This window comes from Semicossyphus pulcher, unplaced genomic scaffold (assembly GCF_022749685.1).
Source record: "Semicossyphus pulcher isolate SPU_LCO1_2020_fin unplaced genomic scaffold, fSemPul1.0.p SCAF_14, whole genome shotgun sequence".
NCBI classification, from domain to species: domain Eukaryota; kingdom Metazoa; phylum Chordata; class Actinopteri; order Labriformes; family Labridae; genus Semicossyphus; species Semicossyphus pulcher.
Window position 1 is genome coordinate 25,830,613 of NW_027211648.1, and position 27,101 is coordinate 25,857,713.

At 41.9% G+C, this 27,101-nt stretch overlaps 1 protein-coding gene across 2 annotated transcripts in view; it reads left to right on the plus strand.

Moving 5' to 3' along the window:
* The window catches only part of babam2 (BRISC and BRCA1 A complex member 2), a 99,356-nt gene that overhangs the window by 44,914 nt on the left and 27,341 nt on the right, over nt 1–27,101 (plus strand). For both annotated transcript variants that reach the window (XM_069661946.1, XM_069661947.1), the window contains exon 7: nt 23,031–23,140. In XM_069661946.1, the coding sequence (XP_069518047.1) occupies nt 23,031–23,140 (110 nt within the window). The remainder of the gene's footprint in view (nt 1–23,030; nt 23,141–27,101) is intronic.

The following is a 27,101-nucleotide window of genomic DNA, read 5'->3' on the forward strand; positions in this document are numbered from 1 at the left end:
CTCAACCTCTCCTTTCTTATGAAGTATTTGATCAACATGTGTCATGTTAACTGAATTTTTGTCAAATCAGATTACTCTTTAAGTAATCTCTATTTACAGATGCTAAATCGTTGGCACGTAACTGGATTTTATAACAGGAAGTGTTCAGTTTGTGGTATGTTTGTAGTCCGAGTAGTATTGACCAATCACGTATAGGCAAGCTTCAGCCTATGCAGGAAAAACAGACGGTGTGGAGAGCAAAAGCAGGCGGAACGTAATGCGCCGTGATGACATCCCGGCTCCCATCAGCCATCCGCTTCTTATTAATCTCTATAAACAGATATCTGCGTGTAAGTTCAGCTAACAATCTGTTCTAGATCAAAAATTCAACTTGAGACAAATTCCTACTCTGTTGGGAAGGCCAATCAGTGTTTAGATTTCCAGACTTTCTTGAATGCATCAGAAATTATGGATCCGACCTCCGTTCAACAAACAAGCATTTTAAAGTAGTTTTCTTCTCTTCTTGAGGACAGACCTGGCAAAGCTTAATTTTTACTTCTTACTAATCTGCATGATGATGTTATTTCAGCAAACTTAAGAGCCGTCAATTTAAGACAATCACAACAAAAAATCTGTTTCTTTTTCAGGTTCATACCGCTGAAGTAAAGCCGCTTTCCCACTGGTCAAAAAACCCTCTAACACCCGACTTTTTTGCTTAATGGGAAAGGTTACAATCAGCATTCAGACCCGGGTCAAATGACTCTGCAGTAGACCCGGATAATTATTGCCTCGGCCCCGATCGGCATTAATGGGAACACAAAACCTGTGTCGACACGCTAATCTCCGCCCCCTTTCCGGCGCGATGCTATGCTCCGTCTGTAACTTCTTTGACTCCTTGTCATCTCAGCTACAGATTCCGCCCATCTCCGTCCAAGCAGCGCTCGAACATTGTTCCAAATTTGTCGCCACTGAGTTTGATACACAGACTGAATGAGTAATAAGCCTTTTTTACGTTGCAGTTTCGCCTCAGCGCCATAACGAAGCTCTGTCCTCATGCCACCTTTGTCATTCTACATTGGACCAGGCAATGCCGGCATTAAGCCGCCCCTGTGTTGGTTTTTAAATAGTGTTCTGGCGTTGCATTGCAAATACACACACATGGCGCTGTTCCGCCCTGCTGGCTCTGCAGTTTACACAGACGCCATTTCAACTCTGTTACTACCTCCGATGCCGGGTCAGAGGCTGAGACTTTGCCCCACCATTCCGCCTCTGTGCATTTTAGATAGAAGACAGAACATAACAGAGGCGTAACAATCCTGCCTTGAAACGGCAGTGTAAAAAGTGCAATAGATACAATAAAGACCTAACCACCATAACATGGTCACTGTTTCCCAACCCTGTCTCCGACGCGCTTGTGACATCAGACGGTGATGCAGCAGAAAAGAGACCGACAGGAGTATACTCCACTGGCAATGGGAAAGGAGACAATCGGCATCTATAAGCTGGTCTTCCCGGGTCAGAAAAGCCCGCATCAACGCGCTAATTTCAGTGGGAAAGGGGTATAAGCCAGAGTGCAGCCTCTGTGTAACTTACTATTTACAGTGAAACTAAGACTCACCACAAACAGATGAACGGGCGCTCCTCCAGTGGGATTTAATGAAGCAAGAAATGATGCCGTTTATTTTGCTGACATATCTGGAGGGCTTTGTTTTTGATCTGAACAAGGTCGCTTCTGAAGTCGCTAACTGGACTGTAAACAATGCAGCACACGGAAAAGGAAGTCTTGGCTGGAAGTCCTTGTCGCGAAGCACCGGCTAAACCGGAATGCTCGACATGTTCACCGTTGCTCCCCGAGGCTATATCGTCTCAGACTATAGCCAATGGGTTCCAAGATTGCTAATTAAGTGCTCTGATAATCTGACAAAAAAAGCTTAACATGCACGAAAGGACTTTGAAAAGGCTTTAACAAAACTAATGTCTGACAACCTCAACTCTAAAGACAAAATTAAGTCACAAAGTACAAGATTTTGCCTTGATAGACTTGGTATTACTAATGAAAAAACTACAACCAGCTAACTTCCTGTTTAATTCCCTTCCTGCCACAGGAGAAGTAACTGCGCACAGATCAGAGCAGCTTTTGGCCACAGTTTCCCTCGTGTTTGCAGTGGTTTGCATTATATTCCATGATTGAGGCCATAATGTTAGTAAAGGAAGCAATATGAGCTTCATCCCTACTTCCTTACTTCAAATTTTCACCAGCTTACAGTTACCAAATTAGCATCCAACTATCACATAGCATTCTGTAAAGACACAGTGACAGCAGCCCTTGTGTGTGCTGTGGCTTGCGCCTTCCTTGGATCCCCTCTTGTCCTTGTTTGGTGCTGGAGAAGGCCACTGCACTTTTTGCATGAGCTAAAAAGGCTTAAAACTTGCGATAATATAAATTATGTTTAATTTGAGTTAAGAGGATCAAGGGAAGACAGAATGACTTGAGACAGCTCAGGCTGAGTTGTATCATGGCTTTACACCAGTAAAATCGAGATGATTGGAAGGATATCCAGCAAAACTCTCATCATTTAATGTCAACACTTGAAATTGGTCTGCATTATATTGAAAAGGAAGTTTGTTAGTGTGGGATTTGTAGCTACAGTCTGAAAGAATTCACTGTTACGTCTACGAAAGCACTGTTTCTTGTTCTTTATTGTATTAAGAACATATAAGCATATTTTAAAAAGTGCTGTCCAAGTATTTTACACATTCACAAGCTCTTCCACTGAGGCACATTAAATGACTGGGGACAGAGGGCTCAGTCTGCAGGGTGGATATTGGGACCTGGCCTAAGAAAACAGTATGTGAGAAGAGTGCATTTCCCTGGAAGTTCCAGTTCTCTGGACTTTTCCTGGTCATATTGAAGTAATTTCTGGTTAATTTCAGATAGAAGTCTAAATAAGGAGTTGCTTCAGCCCTCCTCTTGTGTTGCATACAGTAAACCACAGGGTATTAATTAATCATTGTGATCTAAATAGCATTGTGTACAGACGTCGCAAAGAGTGTGAGCTCACTATAAATGACTGCACAGTATGACTCCAGCAAAGGCCAGGAATAGATATGACTGTGCACGTTGACGGCTGAATATACTGTAAGCTTTGTCTAAATCCTAAAAGTAGAAAGGCCATGGAAACCAGAAAGCACTTTATCCATGTTCTTGTAAATATCAATTTGTGGTTGGTGATGCCCACACCCTGAAAGACCCAGAGAGCCACATGTAAATATTTGAACTTTGGGGTATGACATAACCGTTACTGTTAAACTCCTGTAGCTCCCTGCAGGCTGCACAAGTTTCTGAGATGATGGCATTATTTAAAGGCAAACCCATCAAACATGCTATTTGTTGTATTACACCACAGTTAGCTTAAAGAGATTTTACATTTGCACAACTTGATTGATCACATTTAAAACATTTACACATTTATTAAGAACGCTAGGACACAGATTATTAAAACATAGCAGTATATCACTTGTCCCATATCAAAGAGAAGTGTGAAGACTGAGTGGGCATGTGCAGGCTGTGCTTGATACACATCTCCCTCTCTCTCCTGTATGGTTGCACGTGCCGGGGCAGGGCAGCTCAGGCAGGGATATCAGTCCTGTATGCTTCAATGGATGTCAACGACTAGTGTCACAAATTTAAGGAAAGACTTGTGCATTCACATGCTCTTCTGATGGTCCCATGTAGCCATTTGGGAAGTCAGTCTTCCAAATTCGGTATGTTTATATGAGATAGCTCCAAATCATTATAAGTTATCCCAGGACGCGATACGCAGAGCAGGTCTAGACTGTGCTCTTTGTTATATTCTTAAGAGAGAGCCAACGTGAATCCACCATGGGCAAGAAAGACTTCCTTTTAACAGGCAGACACCTCGAGCAGAACCAGACTCATGGTGAACACCCGTCTGCTGCAACTGGATGAGACAAGAAGAGGGATAGAGGTAGATTCAGAAAGAGAGAGATAGATGGAGACAAACATACCGCAACAAAACAACAACAAATAATACAGACTTGTGGATACATATTAATAGATAATATGAAAATAACATGGCTGCTAAAATTAAGATGTACGGAAGCCCTAAGCAGACATGCATACATACATTTTATTTACTCCATTTTCCCGTAACAGCCAGTTGTTTTCTCAAGGTCGCGACTTAATAATCTTGTTATCTCAAGATAACATAGCTGGTTTTTCCAATGATAACGAGCTGATTTTAGTTGTTTTCTTGACATCTCGACTTATTTTTCTTGTTAGACAACAAGTAAACAAAGCTTGTTTTCTTGTGATAATGGGAACATTTTACGCCGATCTAGGAAAATAAACAACCGTCTGGTCACTGTGATATTACAGACCAGGACATACCATGCTGCCACACTAATGAGATAAGTTAAGCCTGTGTCTGTCTTTGTTTTGCGCTTTTGCAACTCTGGGGAGGCGAGTTCTTATCATCTGATGTTATGGTAGTGCAGCGCTGTGGCGGCTGTGGCTCAGTGGTAGAGTCGGTCGTCTCTCAATCGGAAGGTTGGGGGTTCGATCCATCACTGCTACAGTCACATGTCGAAGTGAACCCCAAATTGTTCCCGGTGGCATAGCCATCGGGTATGAATGAGCATAGATCTGATTGGAGATTGGCACTTAGGCCTTTGCCATCAGTGTGTGAATGAGCGAATGTGACATGTGGTGTAAAAGCAGCTTTGAGTGATCAGAAGACTAGAAAAGCGCTATGTAAGTACAGTCCATTCCATTTGTTATCTCGAGATTACGAGAGAAATAAGTCGAGGAAATAACCGGAATTTTTTTTTCTTCTTTTTGCTTAGAACTAATCCAGGTAACAGGAATTTGTAAAAAAAAAGTTTGTGACCCTGATTACATTTACTTCCTCCAGCCATGTTTATGCTCATTGTGAAGTCAGTGACTCAACCTGGACTTGACTTGCTGTCCTTGACTGAGCTGCCTCTTTATCACCTTTTTCTTGTTGGCACGTACGTAAGCTGTGTCCCAATCAAAGGGCTGTAGCCTTCTACGGAGGATGCTCCATTCATACCCTGTGTAGACCATTAAAGCCGAACTGAAATGAGACGGTCTGGTCTATGGAGCATTTCCTGTTTGCGTCACCAGCTGTTCCGGCCATTACCCTTGCATCACCAAATGCTGCTCCTGTAGCCTAGCAACAGGTAGCTAGCAGGCTAAGTAGCTAGCATACCTAACATCACATAACTTAACCTCTTATTAAATTTGTTTTAAGGGCCCTTTCGTTTATGTAAACATGTGTAAGGCTAGATATACGATTGAGTTGAAACTCAAAACTTTTACAATTTAAAGGTTATTCTTTCGGCCGCGTAAAAGTCCGCCATCTCCTTTGAATTGGTGTGCAATGAATCTAGGGATACGCTAGGCCGTGAAGTATGCGCCCGATTGGTCCTTCGCAGCCCAGGAAAAATAGGACGCATTTATCGGCCGCATCTGAAGGAGCCTTCTAATTGGGACAGCCTTCGACGTGCTGCTGTGACACAATCGGCCTTCAAATATGGCCTTCAGAGGATGCAGCCCCTGGATTGGGACACAGCTGTAGTGTCTGGTTGACCTCTGACTGCATTATTTCACCCAATTTCAGCCAGAGCAAATGTGTCAACACCTGTGCTAATTTGCAGGGCCTCAAAATTGAGTTTATGTTCAGGTTGCCGTGTTGATTTTTTTGACATTACTGAGGATGTCACTGCTTGCATTAAGGACGTGTAATCAAGCCACACGTGTGAATGTGACCAGGTCAGAGGGTTTGGTTATTTGATTGGATATAAGCGGATATTGCTTTGTGTGTCACGCGTCTTCACCTCTGTCACTGCACTTCTATCCTCTGACCCATCACTGGGGGCATTTACCCGGCTGCATTGACAGACGTGTTGTCAGAAAGGTCGTGCCCTGAGGTGGAGGAGTCAGGACTTCTCACACATGAATCGGGCAGAGCCTCACCGCATGATGAGGTGGTGAGCTACAACAGAAAATGTTCACACCTTGACCTTTTGTTTCCTGTTGTTTCACTTGCTTGTTCTTCTCTCCTCCTCTTCAATGGTGTTTATTTTTTACACAGCACTCCTATGCTAAGCCTGTAATCATCATCTGAGGTGAGAATTCATCAGAGACACCTTGGTACCCTCACATCCCATCGACGATGACACACATTTGGCCTCTTTAGTCTGGCTGTATCATATCATAACTAGGTGTTGGATCATATGTAGTGACTAATGCCACAGAATGCCTCTGACGCTGATGAATTGATAATTGTTTGCACATGATAAACAGCATCTTCCACACTGTAACTGAGTCATCTCTTGCCTCATGATGTCATGGCAGACATGCGAGCAGAGAACATATTTAGTTGGTATGTCTCATCTCAATGGTGATGACACTTAAAGCCGTCTGTTTTTATTAGATTATCTTTATCATCTTGTTATTGTGGAAACATACAGCATAAGTGTATTGAATGATTTATTGTTTGTCAGAACAACCCGTTTTTTCCTCCTCCTCTCCCTTAGGAGGAGTTTACAATAAAAATGGTCTGCTAGTGCCAGCGAGGGATGGGTATCGTTAAGATGTTAGCGATACTGCTTAACAATCCGGTACTTTAACGGTATTCTTATCGGTTATTTTTGTTATTTCTTAAGAGAAAAAAACAAAAAGAAATTAAGCACACAATTAAGATTTAAGCTTTATTTTCTGAAATGTAAAATAAACAATTATTCACAGCAAGAGAAACAGCAATGCTTAGAACAGATCACTATTATAGACTTCAATGTGATGACGGAAATATAAAACTAATTTGGCTGGCTGCTAGTGGGTGGGGCTTATCAGTGAACCCGGTTCATCACGTGTACTAAGTTTGCTGGGTGACAGCGTCAGGTGAGAAGTGTGGTGCATGTCTCTGCCTGTATACGAGGCACTTTAGACAGCTGTTTGGGCAGATTGCTCGTGTTTCCGCCCTTACAAGCAAAAGTGTTGTTGCACTTGTGGCAACGGGCATCGTTGGCATCGACTCTGAAGTGTAACCACGCTTTTGAAAGTGTAGTTCTCTCCGCACTCGCCACGAGCGAGATCTCTTGAGTGTTTGTGCATGTGTTCATGTATGTGCACGCTGTAGCATGTGTGAGAGAGAGCTGCACCCGCCGCTCACACACAGAGAGATATCTCTCTTCTGGATTGGGAATATGCATCATAGACGAATCAACGATATGACCCAAACAGCACACCATACACTAACAGACTCATTCACCAACAACTGACTCTCACAACTGGAAATCTAACGAGTCAAGAGAACGAGACTTTCGAGTAAACAAACATGGCGGTTGACGGGTAAGAAGAGTTGGTGATGAACATGTACATGTTACTTTTACATTTGCTTTTGCCGCCATGGCTGCTGCTGTTGTGCTTCCTTCTTTAGTCAGCTTCCACGTGACAATCCACAGACTGCATGTTCGGCTGTCATCGGGGTTCCCCCCATACAACAGGATAACGGATCGTACATTTTGAAAATGTTCAATGTTTACAATTTGAAATCTGTGCGGCCACAACGTTCTACTGAGCAGATCGAGGGAAGTACGATTACTCTTAACATCCCTCACACCACAGGGACATCTGGAGAGACCATCTTTAGAACCATCAAAAAATCAGGACTTTGTCTCCTTTTGTCTGAAGTGGGGAATCGAGCCCAAACTTTGCTTGATTATCTTGTAATGTGAACCCCACATTAGCAGAGTGCTAAGGTGTTTTGATAGTTGCATGTGAAATGAAAATTCACTGCCTACAGTGGTGTTTTTGCTTGTTGTAATGTCATAACATTAAAAATCTTCTACAGTTCCACAACTTAAAGGTTGTTAGTTTTGTAAGTTATGCTCAGGCTATTATGGTTGTTAATTTAGATCAATTCAAACCGCATTGTGCTAACAGGTCACAGTAGCCCCCTCCCCCAGTTGTCAACCCGTTGTACACTGTTCGCATCGCACCGTAATGACTTTCACCTCTAATGTACAATGTAATGACCTGAGAACAGAGGTCTAAGCTTTCTACAGGAAAAAGAATAAGGATCCAGTTTATACAGTTTTTATTTTAGATGTATTTTTAAACAGGATCATGTTAAAAACGATCTCCCGATGTGGCCGCCAACAGGAGGTCCGTTTTCGTAGGGTTAAGAAGAGGATCTTTCTCTGCCTACCTGTTGAAAAAAAGCCATCTCCCCTTCTCCTGGCGTTCTTTTCATTCCCGTGAGTCCCCCATAAATACAGCTCTTATCTTCTATATCCGGAAATGATAAAATGTCACATGCCTTCAGAAGAAATATACCAAAGGAAGCTTCCATCACCTCCTTTTTAAAGTGTTGAAGTAAATGGTAAAAGATTATTTAAGGCGATGAAGGAGAGTATCCTCTGTGGAGCAGGGAATTAAAGAGAAATCACAGCCTTAGGATAGGTGGTTAGAGAGCATGGAGCTCAAATCCACTCCCTAATGCTCCAGTGACCCCAAAATGACACCCTGATACCAAAGGTCATGCCTTCCTCCTGTCTCCCTCGGCGATTCTGCGATCACTCTCCCCGACCCTCCCCCCCCCAACCACCCACACTGCGTCTCCAAACGAAGAATCCCACCCACCTGCTTGTACCCCCAGCTGAGCATCAGAGGTTTCCAGCTTTACAGTCTCTGGAGAACAGCCCCCCCTCCTCCTCTTCCTCTTCCTCCGTCCCCCCACACTTCTCCACGCCTCCATGGAATTACTTCTAACTGGCCTACTTTCCGCCCTCGCTCTATATCAAGTTAAAGACAATCTATATGGTGTTTTTTCTGCAACACCTCCAAATGTTCTCCTTCCTAAGCCTTTGTTTGTTTCTGTCACTTCAACCTTGATGTTATTCAGCTTTCATTTAACTCTGAGTACATCTTCCTTCTGTGCGTCTTTTCCTGCCTTCTGTGGGTTTTCTATTAACACATCGGTGGCTTCAGGGTGAAATGGTCTCCCTATATGTTGCCTGTCAGTGCTCATTTGTGAGTCTTGGCCTTGGCCTACCCTTGGCTTACAATGACTTTAAAATGCAGCACAATTAAGAAGAATCAGTCCTTTTCTGCCAAAGTGGTCCTTCTTTCTCCAAAGCAATGTACAGACACTTAAATAAGGCAGCTTAGAGTCTGAAAAGATGGAGCAGTGTCCAATTTTCCTTCTATCCCATGTCTCTACTTTGTACAGATTTCTCTGCATCTGCAACTGAAAATACGTGTGTGTGAGTGTTAGCCATGCTGACTCTCACAGGTTAAATGATCCTTTAGTTTCCACTAATTAACGTTCATTTGGAGCCAAACTTTAAGCAGCATCTTGAAGAGCTCAGTTTCATTCTCTTTGGTGGCACCAGTGGTGATAAGCGGTAATGCAGGTGTTTATTGAAGTTTTCACTGTTGGATTTGCGCTTGGTTTTGAGGCTTCTCAGTCTGTCGTCTTAGATTTTTCCTTTGTTCTTTTGGCCATAGTAACTTTTCTATCACTAAATCACCTCAATCACCTCTGTCTTAATCTCTATTTACAGATTATACATAAAAATGTAGAATCTGTAGGCACGCAGTGGATTTTAGTCCAGGAGGTCTCCTGGTTTCTGTTTGTAGTAAGTTTGTAGTCTGAGTAATATTGACCAATCACGTATCAGCAGGCCGCGGCGTATGCAGGAAAAACAGTGTGGAGAGCAAAAGCAGGCATAACAATCAGCCGTGAAGACATCCCGGCTCCCATCAGCGGCTATCTGACGACGATTTAGCTTCTTATTAATCTCTATAAACAGACATCTGTAGTAAGTTCAGTGATCTGCTCTAGATCAAAAATTCAACTTGAGACAAATCTGCTCGACGCTGTTGCAAAAGCCGTTCAGCATTTAGATTACCTGACTTCCTCAAATGCACCAGAAATGATCGATCCGACTTCAATTGAACAAGCATTTCATAAGTTGTTTTCTTCTCCTCTTGAGGACAGACCTCACATCTCCCAGAGGATGTATCGTCGTCAGACTATAGCCGATGGGTTCTGAGATTGTCTTTACACTTTCAGTACAAGATAGTGACTTAGCAGACATTGATTCAAGAAAAAATCTTTGGGATGATAATTTTAACAAAAAAACTGTGCTGCTGTTGGGTTTGTGTGCTCTCTGCAAGCTGTTGTCTGTACTCCACTGAAGATATTTATAAAGTTAATGAAGAATCACTGCAAAAATGCAAACCAAAATATACCACCTTGGAATAATCACCATGTATTGAATCTTGAACCCTGTATCGTATCACCAGAAGCTTTGCAATATATCAACAAATCTTGGTTTCATTTTTATATATGACAATATTTTCTGCTGGTACATTTGTTAACTTCAAAGATATTCAGTCAACTTTCTTGGGCAAACTATACAGAGGATGGTGAATATGGGATATTTTGTCTCTCATGAATTAACACAAGTGAAAACAATAACAGTGGAACTGCTTTTATCAGCACTCCATGTGGCAGATAACAAACTTATATTCTGCTGCACCTCTGAAAAGTTGTTTTAAGGTTTAGGTTTACTCATATAATAAATACAAAGGGCTTTAGAATAGTACATTTGAATTGAGAATGTAACTTCTCTTCTGATGTGTCGTGGACCAAAAGGCTGAATGAGGGCATCGTGAAATGCTTATCAAACTGGGTGGTTTGTCCGTAGTTCTGAGACTGCTCCTAATGAAAAATGTCAGTTTTGTCATGAGCCAAATGATTTGTAAATGTCTTTATTTCATGGTTATTTAGGCCCGACGTCCCATTGGTCTCAGAAGGGCTGCAGTGGTTCAGAAGAGCGGAATAGTCTCATTAAACAGTGCAGTAGGACAAAAACACCCTGCAACACTATCAGTGAAGCAATATTAATGCAATTACAATTATCACCCCCCAGAAAATGCCACAAACACCAGAGCAGTGCACTTGACTTAAATTCTAGCCCTTTCAGCTTAAAGTTATCAGAGCCTAAAGACCCCAAAGTGGGATTTAAAAGAAAAAGACTTCTGGGATTTATTGTGCTTTTAAACTCACTTGTAAATTTGATATTTAAGATGTTGACCATAATTCTGTCACACAAAGCTGTAGAAGTCAGACGACTCTTGACTTACATGGTCACTCTGCATTGTGTCATCAGTACGAACATACATCTTGCATTCATTCATTTGCCTTAACACACACAGGCATGCAGTTCTCCACATGTGGACGCACATACTTGAGTCACCCGTGTGGCTTGAAGCATCACACACAGTGACATGCTATCAGTGACACACTATCAGTGTCAGTTGGCCACAGTCACACATATGACTCGTCGTGCAGTGAAATAATGATCAGCTTGCTTAAGTGTCTAGTTGGCACGTCTGTTGGTCATCGGCCAGTTATTGTTACCAAGAACTGAAGGGTATTAGCTACTTAGAAGAAGAAAACTTAAATGTTAGAAAACTAAAACAAAAAACAGTTTAGATCATAATTGATCAATCTTATATATTAGGCTTCTATACGATTCCAATTCACAAGGTCCCGATTCAATTCTATTTCCAATCCGATCCGATTCGATATCGCTTTGGTTAGGGGTATTTCAGTTACAGTATCAATGCACCTCTAACCTGGTGCATTATTATGGTGCACAATTTTTAATGTTTACAGTAAGAATTGACCCCAAAGAAGTTACATCATGTACTTTTTATTAAACATGACCAACACACAGCAGTCAACACAATATTAACAATTTTATTAATTAAACAGCTTATGAACTTTTCTTCCAGTTTCAGAGTTTCAGTCTGAACATCTGGCTCATGGTTTTGATTAAACAAACTGGGGTTCAACTTGCGCGAGATTTGGCCAGGAGATCTCATAGCGTGAAGAACAAAACCACACGGGACTAAGAGTTATGGGGAAAGGCATACTGTACAACAACACACCGAAAATATACTCGCAGCCAAAGCCGACGCTTACAGAGTGTAACATAAACATCAGTGCAAAACTAACTTACATATTCATGGACGCACACACGATAAAAAGAGTCCATCGGCGATCACTGATGTCTCTGTCGTAGGTGCAGTAAACATGTCTCCCTCACTGCTGTGTTAGGGGGGATGCGCTGAGTCCTGCTGCGTTCAGGAGCACTCATAAATGTGAGTGATCAGACACGTTATTACACAGATTACAAGATCGATCTTGGGATTTGTTAATCAATATTGGGTCATTTAATGAGAATCGAATCGAATCGATTTTTTTTTTTAAACCCAGCCCTACTTATATATATAATACGTATGTTACGGGCATAATTGCAGGAGCATTTTATGCTGTTTAATTGTATGCAATTTTTTCCCCGCAGATGACTCGTATTGACAGTGCTGTTGGCCCAGCTGGTTGCATTAACCTATATTTTACCCTGGTAATGACTCAGTAAATAGGTGTCTCATTCAATCTCATGTCCAAGCAGGAGATGCTCAGCATGATGGTTTTTATGGGTGAAGACGCCACTGGTGGAGTCTTTTGCAACATACTGCACTTGTTACTTGTGTTCAGTCATTACAGTCTCATATTGTGTGTGTTTTTTATTATTATTCTGGACTACAGGTATTTAATTTAAAGGCCATGATAAAAATCACACCAAAAGCTTGGCTGCATGAGTGAAGCAGCATGGTTACTGTTTCCTCCTAAACCTCTTTGCACTACGATGACTTTTACTAACTAATTCATTGTTGATTTGTAGGCGAATGTCTTCGTTATTTTCACTGCGATTAAATTTTATTAGTGGGGTCAAAATTGGATACAAGATTTACTTTGAATGCTCCAGTCCATCCATCCATCCATCCATTATCTATACCACTTATCCTGTTCAGGGTTGCGGGGGGTTGGAGCCAATCCCAGCTGTCACTGCGCGAGAGGCGGGCTACACCCTGGACTGATCACCAGTCAATCACAAGGCTTGAATGCTTTTGTCAACCTTTTATTGAGATCTATGTACTGTACATGTTTTACTGCAACGGCAGTGATCTTCGTTTTGTTTGCACTTTTTATCAATACTTTGCTCAGATAAAAATGATTCACCTTTAACTATTACTGACTACTTATCTACTAGCTGTTTTTAGCACCACTCAACACTCCATTGCCCAAACAAATAAATGTGAATTAAGAAGGGTAGATTAGAAGGTAGTGCTGTACATCACTCATCAATTATGTCAGTCCAATCAGACTTGGCTGATCAGTATTTTAACTATTTTTTTCAGCACCACACCCAACTCCTTTATAAGCCTACCAGAGTCTCATGTTTAACCTGATGCGCATGTATTAAAGTCTCCAGTTGACTTTCTTAGTGTTTAAAGTCACAGCACCGATGTTTACAACGATGTCATTTAACCAGATGAAGGATTTTTGTCAGGAGCCAAAGCACCATGGAAGAGCAAAGTAGAGATACCATTTTTAACAGGAAACTGCCTTATGCAGTTCATGCCACATATACAATCCCTGTTCACGATTAGCACTGAAGAAATCCAAACCTACAAACTAGCTAGTGGCAGGTCAGCCTGCAGCCCCGTTGGATGGCATATGTCAGCCTAAGAGCGCTCAAGAAACAATAATCTAAACATGAAAGTGCTTAATTCACTGTTTTTATCAGTATTCATACGGTCTCCTTTTAAGGAGCAGACCTCTGCAGATCATTTGGATCTCAGGTAAAACCTTGTGAACGATTAACACTGAAGGTTCGTTTCGAGACTCAGCCGGCTGTGCTGTTACTACACTCCTCTGTGCACACTGATGCAGCTAAAAACCAAAAGAGCAGATATTGGACACAATGTGAGTCGACTTCTGCTCATCATTAATGATGATTATAGTTGTTGACGTTAACGGGGCAGCCCAAAGACTGTATACATAGATGGACGACACAACAGCTCCCTAAAAGTGAAGCCAAAACATGTCAAGCGCCCCCTGCTGACTGGCTGCAGTATAGGTTATAAAGCCCGCCTCCTCTATGTTAACAGATGGGACATGGGTCAAACTATAAAATCATAATACACACCAAATAAATTTTTCTCAAACATGGTTTGTCATTATAGTTAGTTCTTATCATGCTGATTTACGTCCAAGTGTTCATTTTTCTGACAAGTTTACTTTTAATTAGTTATTTGATGCTGTCAAAATGATGATTGACAGCTCTGTTGACAAATACGGCTCCTGCAGCCAATCAGTTCCGGATTAGCAGAGTGGAGGACGAACGGCGAGAGGAGAAATAACAAAAACAATCACTCCAGTCATTGAAGTTTCCATACCTGTGAACGTTAACCTCAGACCAACACAAAGAAGCTGTTCTGCTGTTAAACACACAAGCAAACGAGATCCTTGCTGTTTTTTAGCTAAGTTCAGTGTGTGTTTTGGTTAGCGGAAGTGGCTACGGCGGCGCCACCCACCGATCTCTACTGCACAGACTCTGGCTCCAAATGACGTCATCATCGCAAGATGGCAGCGCCTATCACAGGGCTGTTGGGCTTCACTTTCGCACAATGAGAGCAGATGGAGACGTGTCGTACATCTATATACAGTCATTGGGGCAGCCCTACAGTGTGTGTAACACTACAGACATGGCTGCACTAACAAATAACCTTTAGAATGGGGTGACCATTAATGATTAAAGGATTACTATTTATCACCACACCCATCATACTATAAGACTCCACTGGAATCTTCTTATTGCAAACACACCCTGAACTCAAAGCTTTCCTGCGTAATTAGGTGTGTTTGGGTTTTGTTCTACTAGCATGGTTCCAGGTGGAGCATGTATGCTCTTTAATCTTTCGCCTATTGTCCTCATGTCACTCTTAAGCCCTGGCACAGAGTGCAACTATGTGAGCTTCCTGGTTAATCATCGACCATGCCTTTCTGACATCAGACTGAGTTTGTTAGAAAGGAGAGTTTTAGAAAGAAAGGGGAAAGATCAGATGTTTCAGAAGAGGACATCATCTCCTCTTGGACATGCGTGCCAATGGGGTTACTTACGCTTGCATGTTCTGTATTTTGAGGTGGAGGGAGTCAGATCATCATGGCCCCTGGAAGCAGCTGCAGCAGCCGCACCACTGCCACCACATCATTAGGAACAATATCCTCAACTCTCTTTCTCAATCAGAACATTTCATGTCATGCAATGAGACATTTTGGCAGCCGCCACCTTGACCCCGTGCTGCTCGCCCTCAGGGTGCGATGCGTAAGTCTCTGTCAAACTTATGAAAGGCTGACACAAACACATAACTCAGTATGTCAGACAACTATTCACTATATTCTGTTAAAGGACTCAAAGTAATACGTGAGGACTGTCAACATTACAAACAGGAAATGTATTTTTTGCAGAATGGCAGCAAAATCGAGAAAATAAAGAGCCATTGTTGTGATTATAGCCAGTTTGATTTGCCAACACGATTCACTGCCAGTTTCCATAATCTTTTAATTTGGAGACATTATTTGAGCATTTACTTCAACATCAATCGTTTAAGTTTCTTCAATAAACCACCTGAATAGTTTGTACATGTTTTGCAGGAAGTTCTGCAATTCTGCAATTTAACCTTGTAGAATTCAACAAATTATTCAAGTACTTAATGGCCTATAGGCTTAATGGTAGTAAGATATTTTTTTACCCAGAGATGATTTTTACACACTGCTTCAACTAAGTAAGTCACATTTTCTATAAAAACATCAAAATGCCATCATCATTTGCAGACGCGTTTGGCTGTAGCAGCAAGATTTTGTCTTTTTCCCATCTTTGTAAAGGTAAGCTTGTAAATTATGTAAATGCACGAGATGGTCACAACATTAAGCTTCTTCATGCACCTCACCAGCCAACAAACAAGCCTCAGTCAATAAGTTTAACAGCTTTAGTTTTGTGAATTAGTGCATGTGGGCCAAACACTGTCCTTTAATGCATTCACACATCATCCATTTGCCTCTTAATCGTAGATTTACCATCCACACCAACGGATATAACATCTGTGTAAAAAACGTAACAACAAAACGTATCACGAAGCCTGTTCAACACCATTTTGGGAATATTTGTTGTAAATCAAAAAGGAAAACGGTGCACACCATCGCCAAATTGAACATCTTCTGGGCTCCCTGTGATATGTCAAATGTTTGCATGCTGAGAGTGAAAGCAGCGAAAGAGAGTAAAGGGATCCTTTAGCGACAGCAGTAATTCACACCTATTAGGTCCAGACAAATACATGATGATTTTTGCCTTTCAGTGCTTTTTCATTATTCTTATCAAATTTGAATTTTACAAAAGGCTGAAATATCTATAAACATGAGGTTATACAGACCGACATGAAACTCATCTACAGTGTCGGGTTTATTGACAGCATTCACAGCAGCCTAAATTAATAAGTCAAATGCACCAGGATTCATTTAGACAGAACCAAAATGGATATAATCAAAAGCACTCTTTCTTAGCAGACATATCCAAGTAAAGAACCCGAGTTCCTCGAACTGTGCTACCTGAATGGCAGCCACTGCCTTGTATTTATTGTGTCAGGATGTCGAGCAGCGCTGTGTCCAGCACATGTACAGAGGCACTCAGAGCTGCTCGCCTAGAAGCTGGACATGTCCGTGCACAACAACCCTGCTGTCAGTCAAGCCACCCCATTACGTTGGGCATGACATTTAAAGTTGGGCGAAGAAAGCGGACAAAGTGCCCTTACCTCCTCCGTACTAGCCCTGCAGTGGAGCCCCTGTGTAGCGTTTGCGGATGAGTGTGTTTGTGTGTGTTGTGACTTTGGCCAGACTTGGTCTGGCATAAGGACAGCTGTCACATCTCCAACCTGTCACATGCGACACAGAGGAGATGCCAGAGGCCGGGGCATCAGGAGACACAAGGACGGACACAAGGAAGGAGTGTCTGCGCCTTTGTGTGTGTGTGTGTGTGTGTGTGTGTGTGTGTGTGTGTGTGTGTGTGTGTGTGTGTGTGTGTGTGTGTGTCCATGTGTCTGAAGAAGTAAGGAGGATGGAAGACATGGGGTTGGTGGCCACGTGAAAGGGTTTGACTCCGAGGCACCCTCTAACCTTGGTGTCCACGCACACACACAGCCGCACACTTTTCAGCCTCTTTCTTAAATCCAGACCTGGAGCAGTTGAGTCACATCCCTCAGGGGCTTGTAGTAAATACTGCTTTAACGTCCAGGCAACACCCCTGCAGGACGCCCTGCCTGTCTCGCAGTCCTCTGACCCCGGCCACTTCAGTGCTCATTACTTACCAACGGAGAAGTCTCTTCATTAAGGTGCTGCCTGTGGCCTGTGGAGCAGAGGCTTTTTTTAATGTTCCTTCTCTAATAACTCTTTACATAAGCAAGCAGCAGTTGCCCTCCAGTGTATTTAGTTAAAAGGGCTTAAGGTGTGTGTGTGTGTGTGTGTGTGTGTGTGTGTGTGTGTGTGTGTGCGTGTGTGTGTTTGTGTATGTGTGTGTGTGTGTGTGCACAGAAACATTAATGGCCATTTGGGGAGTTTAGTTTCATTGCAGAGCGAAGAGTTCTGATTTGAGTTAAGCGATGGTTTCAAGGCAGGCATGTTAAAAGGTCAGATTTTGTTCTCATTAAGCTATCTATTTTCACAACTTCCTGTATCGCTGTGTAAAGTTTCTGGAGACGAGAATCACAAGAGAGTTTTCAAATGCCTCTAAATTACCACCATATTGCAGGGACACCCCCTCAGAACACTGTGTATTCCATAACCGAAGCCAGCTGTTACGTAAATCATTTGTATTGCCCCTCTGCACTTTAATTTACTTTAAACATCCCACTTAAGAAGCATAAAAACTGTTTTCTCATGAAAATGGCATCGTTTAGTTTGAGCAGAGCAAAGGTTTCACAGACAAACATCTTTGTTTTGCTCCGAGTACTCATGGAAAAGCTACAGTATTTAAACCGTGTATTTTATAGCACGTTATTGCTGATTTCTTTATTCCTCAGAGAACACTCATTTAACTGGTGAGATTAAAAACATAGTAGTTGATCTGTTCCTTTCTAAATAACAATCTTTCCTTCTTTGTATCAGACAGCTGCATTACCTTGTCTTATCCTACAAATACGATGTTCCTTTTGTATCAATCTCACTGTAAAAATAAAAAGTATAAATCCCTGATGAAAATTAAACATATTTTTAAAGTCATTATGAGAAGTTTAATGATATTAAGTACTTGGTATCGGCAAGTACCCGAATGTAAGTACTTGTACTTGGTCTGAAAAAAAGTGGTATCGGTGCATCCCTAGTAATAACTTTGGGGATCACTTAGATGACAGCAGAGATATTTTATTTTGCTTAATGATGAAATACTTAATACAATACTTATACTTATACTTATACATATACAATACTTAATACAATACAAACAGTCTCAGCTGGAGTTTGTCACAAGTCATAATTAGTAAAAGTTAGCATACTAACATTCCAGGCTACAATATGGTAAACACAGATAGTGTTCAGCAACATTCTGGTGTTGGCATGTAGCTTCCAGCACTGCTTGTAGGCTGTGATATGTAATATAAGTTTATAACTGTGTATGTGACCAATATACATTTAAATTTATATCGCTAAACCGGACGCAGGATTTAAGTCATCGTATTTCTGGATCCATGTTATAACATAAACAAGCTGAGCTAAAGTTAGCAGCTAACAGGCCCCAAGAAACCCGGCCAAGACTGTGAGAGAGAGAGACTGAGTTTTATAAACTTCTTTAGTAGTGTTGTTACTGGAGAGCTCTGCAGATTAGTACTTAACTGTACGCTGGAGGGGCATATTGAGACTCTATTGGTAAAGTTTTAACCTGCCACGCTGTTGTATGTTTACAATAATGCAGCTAAAAAACAGAAGTATATTTGAGGAAGCAGCTCTTATGGTTTAACTCGTAAAACAATCACAAAGAATGTTTTCGTCTTCATTGCTCCAGCTCGCATCTACAGCACATTCATTTAAAATGGCAATAACTAAAAGTTAAAGGGTCTGCCTTTAGTTTTTGTTTGTTTCACTGATGTAATATGACTTGTGACAGCTCTTCGCTGTCTGCTGGGACCAGATGAGGCTGAATCATCCAACAAAAAGGCTCTCCCTTCAACAGCGCCCTTGGTCTGACCGATTCGTGGGATGTTCAGCTGCAGCCGTACGCAGCTGCCCCATGCTCTTCATCTGGCCCTCTCACCTTCCTGTTGGTTCTCATCCATCTGTTTTCTCTGTCCCAGTCCGAAGGAGGCATCCATTAAATCACCTTTAAAGATGGGAACGGACATGACAGCTACAAACTGGAGCAAAACAATCTTTTCCCAAACCCCGCGCCCGCCTGGCCTCGCTGCTCCATGCCTGTTCCTATCTGTCCCATATCGTCAGCGGCTCAGGCCGCGAGCGCTGCTGTGAGACAGAGAGCACTTCTTGTTTACTGATGCACACTATACTGATGTGAGCTGATTCCATCAGCCAACACTTTTGGATGCCACACACCCCGCTGTCTTTCACTGCCTTCCATCTACTGCTTATGTCTTCACCCCCTAATATCTATCGTATCTGCCACAACAAGCCAGTCTGCGTGATGGTCGGTGGAGCTGCAGCCATTGTTGTGACTGCTGATATCTGGATGTGCCACAATATAAAAGTACTGCAGACTGAAGCACTGCTCATTAATGACCCTTAACTTAGAATTGAATGTTATATAATTAAGACAAAAAAAAACAGTTGCCTTCTAACTATGTAACCGAGGGTCTATGTACATAACAGTTAGCATGGAAAGAGTAGAATAATTAGTTTCAATCCAAAATGTTGTCATTTAAGTTTTTAAACTTTCATGTTAGTCTTTAAATTCGGTTTGGTTATGTTTGCATATTTATTATCATCATGGAGCTGGCAGTGCCGTGGGAGGACCGTATGGAGGAGGCCCACGAAAGGAGGAGGACCAAGTACGATCAACCAGTCACTAATTGTCACACACACAGCTGGAAATCTAAATGTATGCCCATCGAGGGAGGCTGCAGACGTTTTGTGGGGCACTTACTCCCCAAATCCTTAAGCGAGCTGGGCATCAGAGGACTGGCAAGGAGCAGAGCCATCAAAAACATCACAGAAGCAGCGGAAAAAGCCTCCAAATGGCTCTGGACCCGGGGAGGAGGCCCATGGGGATTGATCAACCACACCTGGGTTGCCTGGACGAGGATGTCTAAAGACCCGAAACACCTTATGACCCCAGGATGATACATCACTGAAGATGTGTTCATGTGCATGGGAAGATGTATTCCAAGAATCAAATGTAATAAATCAATCAGAGGAGAAGTCCCACAGCAGTGTGCCAGCTCTGTCCTCTGTTTTAGGCAGCAGTTGATAATATCGCTGGTATATTTTCATTGGCGGGGTTTCAGGGGTCGCCAGAGGGAGTTTAGCTCTGTAATAATATAGAACAATAGCAATCTTTTGACATTACTTACATAGCTTTGAGAACAAATAGGGGCATCTCAGGTAACATTGCATGTGTATGCTAACTGCTTATTATGATATGGATAGAAAAGCATTTTGTGACTCACCGTTCAGTGACCAGTTGAAATGAACCTTTTCAGACGGCAGGGCTTCTGATTCTGATTTAGACGACTCAGACATAATGTTTAGTACAGTACACTGGTGGTCACCTGCCCCTTTATTGTGAGGAGCCAGGTGGGAGTCAATCAAAATGGGATCAGCCATGCTTACACAGTCTTGAGAAATGGTCTTAATAGTTTTGTTAGAGTTTTCTTAGATTTTTGTGGATGCTTAATGTGACCCATTTTTGATTTCATATTTGCATTTTTCAATATTTCAGAGCTACTTTCTGTGTCCCTGACGTTTGTCACCCTTAAGCCCTGCCCACACTTTAAGGTTTTTAACATCTAAACAGATGTTCAATATGATCCAAACAGCACACCACATACTAACAGACCCATTCACCAACAACAGAGTCCGACTCATAAAATTGGAAATCTCACAGAATCTCTCACGGTCAAACGTGACTTTAGAGTAAACAAACATGGCAGACGACGGGCATGAAGAATTGGCGATAATAGTTTTTGACGACTTTTCACTGAAACTTCACGAAGAAGAAAGAAAAACAGTGGATGAAGTGGTGGAGACGGCATGAACATGGGCTGTACATGTTACTTTATGCTTCACATTTGCTTTTGCCGCCATGGCTGCGGTTGTTGTGCTTCCTTCTTCAGTCAGCTTGCCCCTTGATTGGCTATCGTTTGGTTCCACGTGACGGTCCACAGAGTGCGTGCTTGGTTGTCCTCGGGGTTCCCCAACACAACAGGATATCGGATCGTAATTATTGAACATGTTTAATATGTCTGATTTCAAATCAGTGTGGCCACGACGTTCTTCCGAGCAGATCGGGGGAAGAAAAATCACTACATCACTCATACCACAGGAACATCTGGAGAGATCATCTTGAGAAACATCAACAAATCAGGACTTTGCTTACTTAGGTCTGACAGGAGAATTGGGCTTTAGCTGCGATTTTTAAAAAAATCTTTTCTCTTTAATCAAACTTAATGTTCATGTCATTAGATTACATGCGGAAAAATTACTTCCAATCCACTTGGAGAGAAAATGTTCAGCGAAGGAATTCCTTCTCCGCCCACACAGCCGTGCATGTTTTTCTCAAACCAATGGTCAGTTTGTGAAATTAGTTAAAGGCCTGATCACGTTTGAGGCTGCCTTGCTGCAAACTGGTTGCTATGTGCCTCTGTCCATCATGTATGGTGGTTAGATTTCCTCTCACCACAGCGAGCAGCGATTATAACAAATGGATGAGTTCAAACCATCTGTAAGACATTTGATTAACACTGCCGAGCCTCTGTCGGCGGAGAGAGCCCAGAATGGTACTTGATGTGGAATTGCACTAATGACAGTGCCTGAGAAGTAGCCACGCTCTAGGAAAAACATCACAGAACGAGAAATTAGAACCTCGGAGAGACAGACAAGGTTCGCAGCGAGCAGCTCCGGGTGGCCTCTGCATCCATCTCACACATGATTTGATTGGAGCTCCCAGTCATCAGCTCAGCCTCAGAGTGCAGCTGCTGAAGCTAATGTGGCGTGAAACAAAACAGATGTTTCTTCTGGTGTCTTTCCTCTTCCCCTCTCCATCTCCTACAATATTTTGGGACGAGCACACTTGTTATGCACACAAGGGAGTGTATGATCTCCAGGTTTTTATCATTGGATTTAACTATAACAATATGGAATAACAAAATGTATACATACGTGTATTTTAAACAACACAGATAAAAAATAACACTCTTCCCTCAACACCAGAGATGGACATTGGATAGCTGCATCCAACAAGTTTTGAACCAATGACAAGTTGTCCTTAAGCCCTCTTTTTGTGTTTGCTAACGACTTCCAAAACTCTAATGACTGACGTTGAAAACTCTTCCTTAAAGCCTTCCATTGTTGATTGTCCTTTTAACTTATCAACATCCTATAAACGTGTACATTTCATGCACTTTATGTGGATATCTAGTCTGAGTTGATGGTAAATGTAGTCAATGGAAGCCATATTGACAGCGAAAGCTGAGTGTCTACATGTACCAAGGCTCAATAAACACAGTTGAATATCCATGACAGCTAAATATATCCTCATCTAAATCCCTCTGCACTCATGTTTTGGGAAGCCATTGTCGGTGTTGTAAACATGGCTAGTTTCCAATCCAACCATTGAGTCAAAGACTAAGAACCCAAGCTGTAATAGCCTTTAGTTTTTTTTTTCAGAAGGAACAACAGATTTTGCGGCTGCACCTCATGGACTGAAAAAAGCCTGCAGTTTTTGCCGATGTCCTCTAACAGTATACCTCTTATGGATGGAGATGAGGCCAAAAATTGGCGATATTTCCCTTTACCTTTTACGGTGTGAGGCAAGAGGTTCCAGGCTATAAAACTATAGCATCGCTAACCTGACTTTGTCGTTCCCAGGACACAGCGCTGGACCCCGGAGAGGACGTCGCCCTTCTCTCAGTGAGCTTTGAGGATGCTGAGGCTACCCAGGTCTTCCCTAAACTCTACCTTTCCCCCAGCATTGAACAGTAAGCGCAAAATATATTATTATTTTTTGTTCCTTTTATCAGTTTTTTTTTTTGTCAAATGTTCTGACAGTGTAATTAATTTCTTAATTAGTTGTGTATGTAATCATTTGCACCACAATTGAGAACATTTTGGGCCCAAAGAATCTCAAAGTTAGACACTGAATGTGGATCAACTGGATTTATCCTCGTGTAACTGAGTTTATCGACCTTTTCTCTGCACTGACAAAAATAAGTCAACCACTCCAGTGAAATAGTCATTGTAAAATCTGTTCTATTAACTGGAGCAGTGTAAATCATTTCAACTGCTTAACCTTAAGGAATGATAATGATTGTCTCAGGTTTAGTCACATCCTTGGCTGTTTCCAGGGACGTAGAGTTTTGGCCTCTGCAAAACTCCTGGTCGCTGCGTATGACAGTTCACTGTGTTATGCTAAACTAGGAAAAAGAAACTGGTCTGCGTTTACTTCTTTGATATTTTTGTTTTCTACAAGAGATTAAACTAAAATCTTGGCTCGGTGCGAGTGTGCCTGAAGAAAGCCCAGCGGCTTCCCTCCCTTGACAGTTCACATTATCTGTTTGTGAATATCATGATATAGATTTGGAGACAGTGTCTGGTTAGCTGGCTGGTCTTTTTTAAATACATACTATCTATTACATCTATCAAATCTATTTAGTGTTCGAGTTGCTTGTCCAACCAACAGGTGTTACCACATTTGCATAAAAACATATTTTAGTTTTTCTGTGGCACAGGACCCCGATATAGGAAGGATAATAGACTCTGAGGTGTCCATTAGGGCGGAACGATTTAGAAAAAAATATCTAACTGCGATTATTTTGACTTATATTGCGATTCCGATATGATTCACGATTTAATTACATTTAATTGAATGATCATTTTTACTTATTTTTTCTCATTTTCTTTCAAAAACATATTAAAATAATTACAGTGTGTTTTCTGCAGGGATCTGTACCAAACAAAGATATTTGATACTTAAGTCTGTGTATGATGTGTAGGCCAGAACATCCCTGCAGCACAATATTTCAGTTGAAATGGTATTTTGACACATATTTCAGCTTTAATAAATATTCCCCCTCCTGCAATTTGAAAATTGCAGCAGGCCATATAGTGATTTCGATTACATTTCATCCATAAGTGTCCAATCAGAAATTAAGTCCAGAAACGCCTGACATGCAGCCTGCTGATGGACATCATGTCAGGCATCATCCCCAACACTTTCCACGTTGAACATCCTTTGCTTTATGAGACAGTAGAGATCATTAAATCAGACACATTCACAAACTAATGGAGAGAATGAAAAGGAGTTTGTTCCAGTACCTCACTTTAAAACCCCATGGAGGGGCGGGGAAGGTCAGCCAAAGGTGATGTGGGCCCCCTCGCTCTGCTCCTGATTTCAAGGATGGAAGATGTATTTGACGGATTAGCGTGAGTGTGCTGTGAATCTAAGGACATATTATGTCATTGTGAATAATCCCACGTCCCAGTGTCTGGACTCATCAGACGGTTCCTCAAAAACAACAAGGGGAGAACAAAAAAATGAGATTGATGACACACAGTGTCTAAGCTCAGGATGACTGGATGTCTACAGACATCTGTGGTGTTAACAGTGCAGAGACGTGTGTGTGTGTGCGTGTGTGTGTGTACACAGGATTGTGTGGCTGAGTCTGTGGGCACTGTGTAAGTGCGTTCTTCAGCAGTGTGCATATTCTCTTTGTTCAAATCTAGTTTTTGTCTTGCAGGATGAAGTGTCTCTGTGTGTGTTTGTGTGCATTTGTCATATTACATTTGGGTGTGTGTGTCTGTGTTTGTCTGTGTTTGTGCAGATGGGTGTGTGTTTGGATGCATGCATGCTTGTGGGTTTTTATATCCCCAAAGTATGTGTCTGTTTCCATGTTTATGTGCATGCACCACCACTGTTTGAATATGCCTTGCTCTCTACACAAAGTCTTTGTAGGTGTAGATGCAGATACGAGTGTGTGTGTGTGTGTGTGTGTGTGTGTGTGTGTGTGTGTGCGTGTGCGTGTGCGTGTGCATGTGTGCGCGCATGTGCGTGTGTGTTTGAGGGAGCCAGGTATGGGCCCACTCTGACCTCAGGGCCCCACAGTCTGGGCTTTCGTGCTCAGAATAATCTCAGGCTGATGTTTATTTACAAGCACACGCCCCGTCGCACCAGGTTAAGAGACCTCTGCTCCCCCCTCCTCCGCCCTCCACCACCACTCTTTCTCTCTCTCTCTCTCTCTCTGTCTCTCTCTCTCTCTCTCTCTCTCTCTCTCTCTCTCTCTCTCTCTCTCTCTCTCTCTCTCATCGTCCTGTCTCACCATGTTCCTTTTTAATGCTCATCTCCCATTCTCCTCTGTGGCTCCTCTTGTTTTGTCCTTCTCTCCATGTTGTCTTTATTTTCTCAACAATCTTTTCTTCCCTCTTCCTTCTCTCCGCCTTTTCATCTTATTGTTGCAAATGATCTCTCTATTATTCCCTTAAATTGTTTCTAACACTCCATGACTAAAGCGTATACACACTAGAGGGATTTAGATGAACGTATCGATTCTGTGATTAACAATTCAAAATCATAGACGCAAAATGGAAAACATTGGTCCTTATCGTCTTTATTTTGAAATTCCCATGGTACATCTGTGCCATTCTTTCCATCCAAATGACGCACCTCACCAGGCAGATACTTCAAAAGTGAATGATGTTTTTTTCTATTTATTTAATGAATAGATTGTTTTTTTTATTTAAATGCCTCGAAGAGTTTCGTAATGAAATTATAAAATAATTTTTAGTTTTTCTGAGTTGAAATCTGAACAATTCTCCCCTGTAAAAAGCCACTGTCAGTCAAAGCTAATGTTCTCTGTAATCGATAGAAGCAATAATATTTGAAATTGGCGCCATAGCTGTGGAGAAAGTTGTACAAACAGCTTGTGGTTTCGCTCATTCTACATTCCTACAATACCCAGCGTGCATTGCGCCCCTCCCTCTGAAAGGAACGGCCCAGTGAGAGACGCTGTAGTGAAAAATAAATACCGTTTTCACTGCAGGCAACGGCTCAGAGCGGTACGGAATCTGAAATACGACGAGAATATACAGGTGGATCGTCTAAAAAAATCTTCAGGTCTGCAGTCTACATTTCAAACCTGACGATTTTGAATGAGACATGACATCGGAGGCGGGCGTCCTAGAATGAGGAAGTGTCGTTTAGCAAGCTCCCTGGCCTCCGCCAGATGATGCGTTTTACGAAGTCTGACGGAGGTTTTCCAGGGCCCATTGGAGCGAAACAGGATTTTCCTACCATAATGGCATTAGCTCCCCATAATAGCATGATAGGACTGAGGTTGAAAATCGGGCATATGATAATATCTCATATTGATCACAGGCCCCTTAACTGGATCGAAGTGAAATAGTCTTTGTGATATTAACAAATTTCATTGTATTACCATCCCAAAAAACAATATATAATATCAGACCTTAATGAAACACTTTATAAAACACCACCTTAAGCTCCTTAGTCCACGTAGCAGCTGCTGCAAAATACTCTAATCATACCAAACCAATCAAAGTTCACATCTACTGCTTCTCCTATAGTTATCTTTGCAGTGCATGTGAAACAGCATATGTTTGCAATAACATGCTGCTTTATCTCCTTTACAAGACACAATTCTGCCAACCTTTATGTATCACAACCTCCAATATGTAAGCATTTTGCACTAAAGACACACTGTAAGACGCATTAGGTTTTAATTACATTTTACTATCTGTGTCTTTGTGCATTTATCATCATCAATAATTAGCTGTGTTTTGAGAAGGAATGAGCTGTTTGGATAGACACTTTTCTGTGCAGAAAATCCACTTGGCGACAGACTCTTTTGTCAAGAGCTGTTGTGGTGTTGGAATTGCAGAATATGTGTGTTCATTGCATATGTCTGACAGTTTTATGATGAGGCT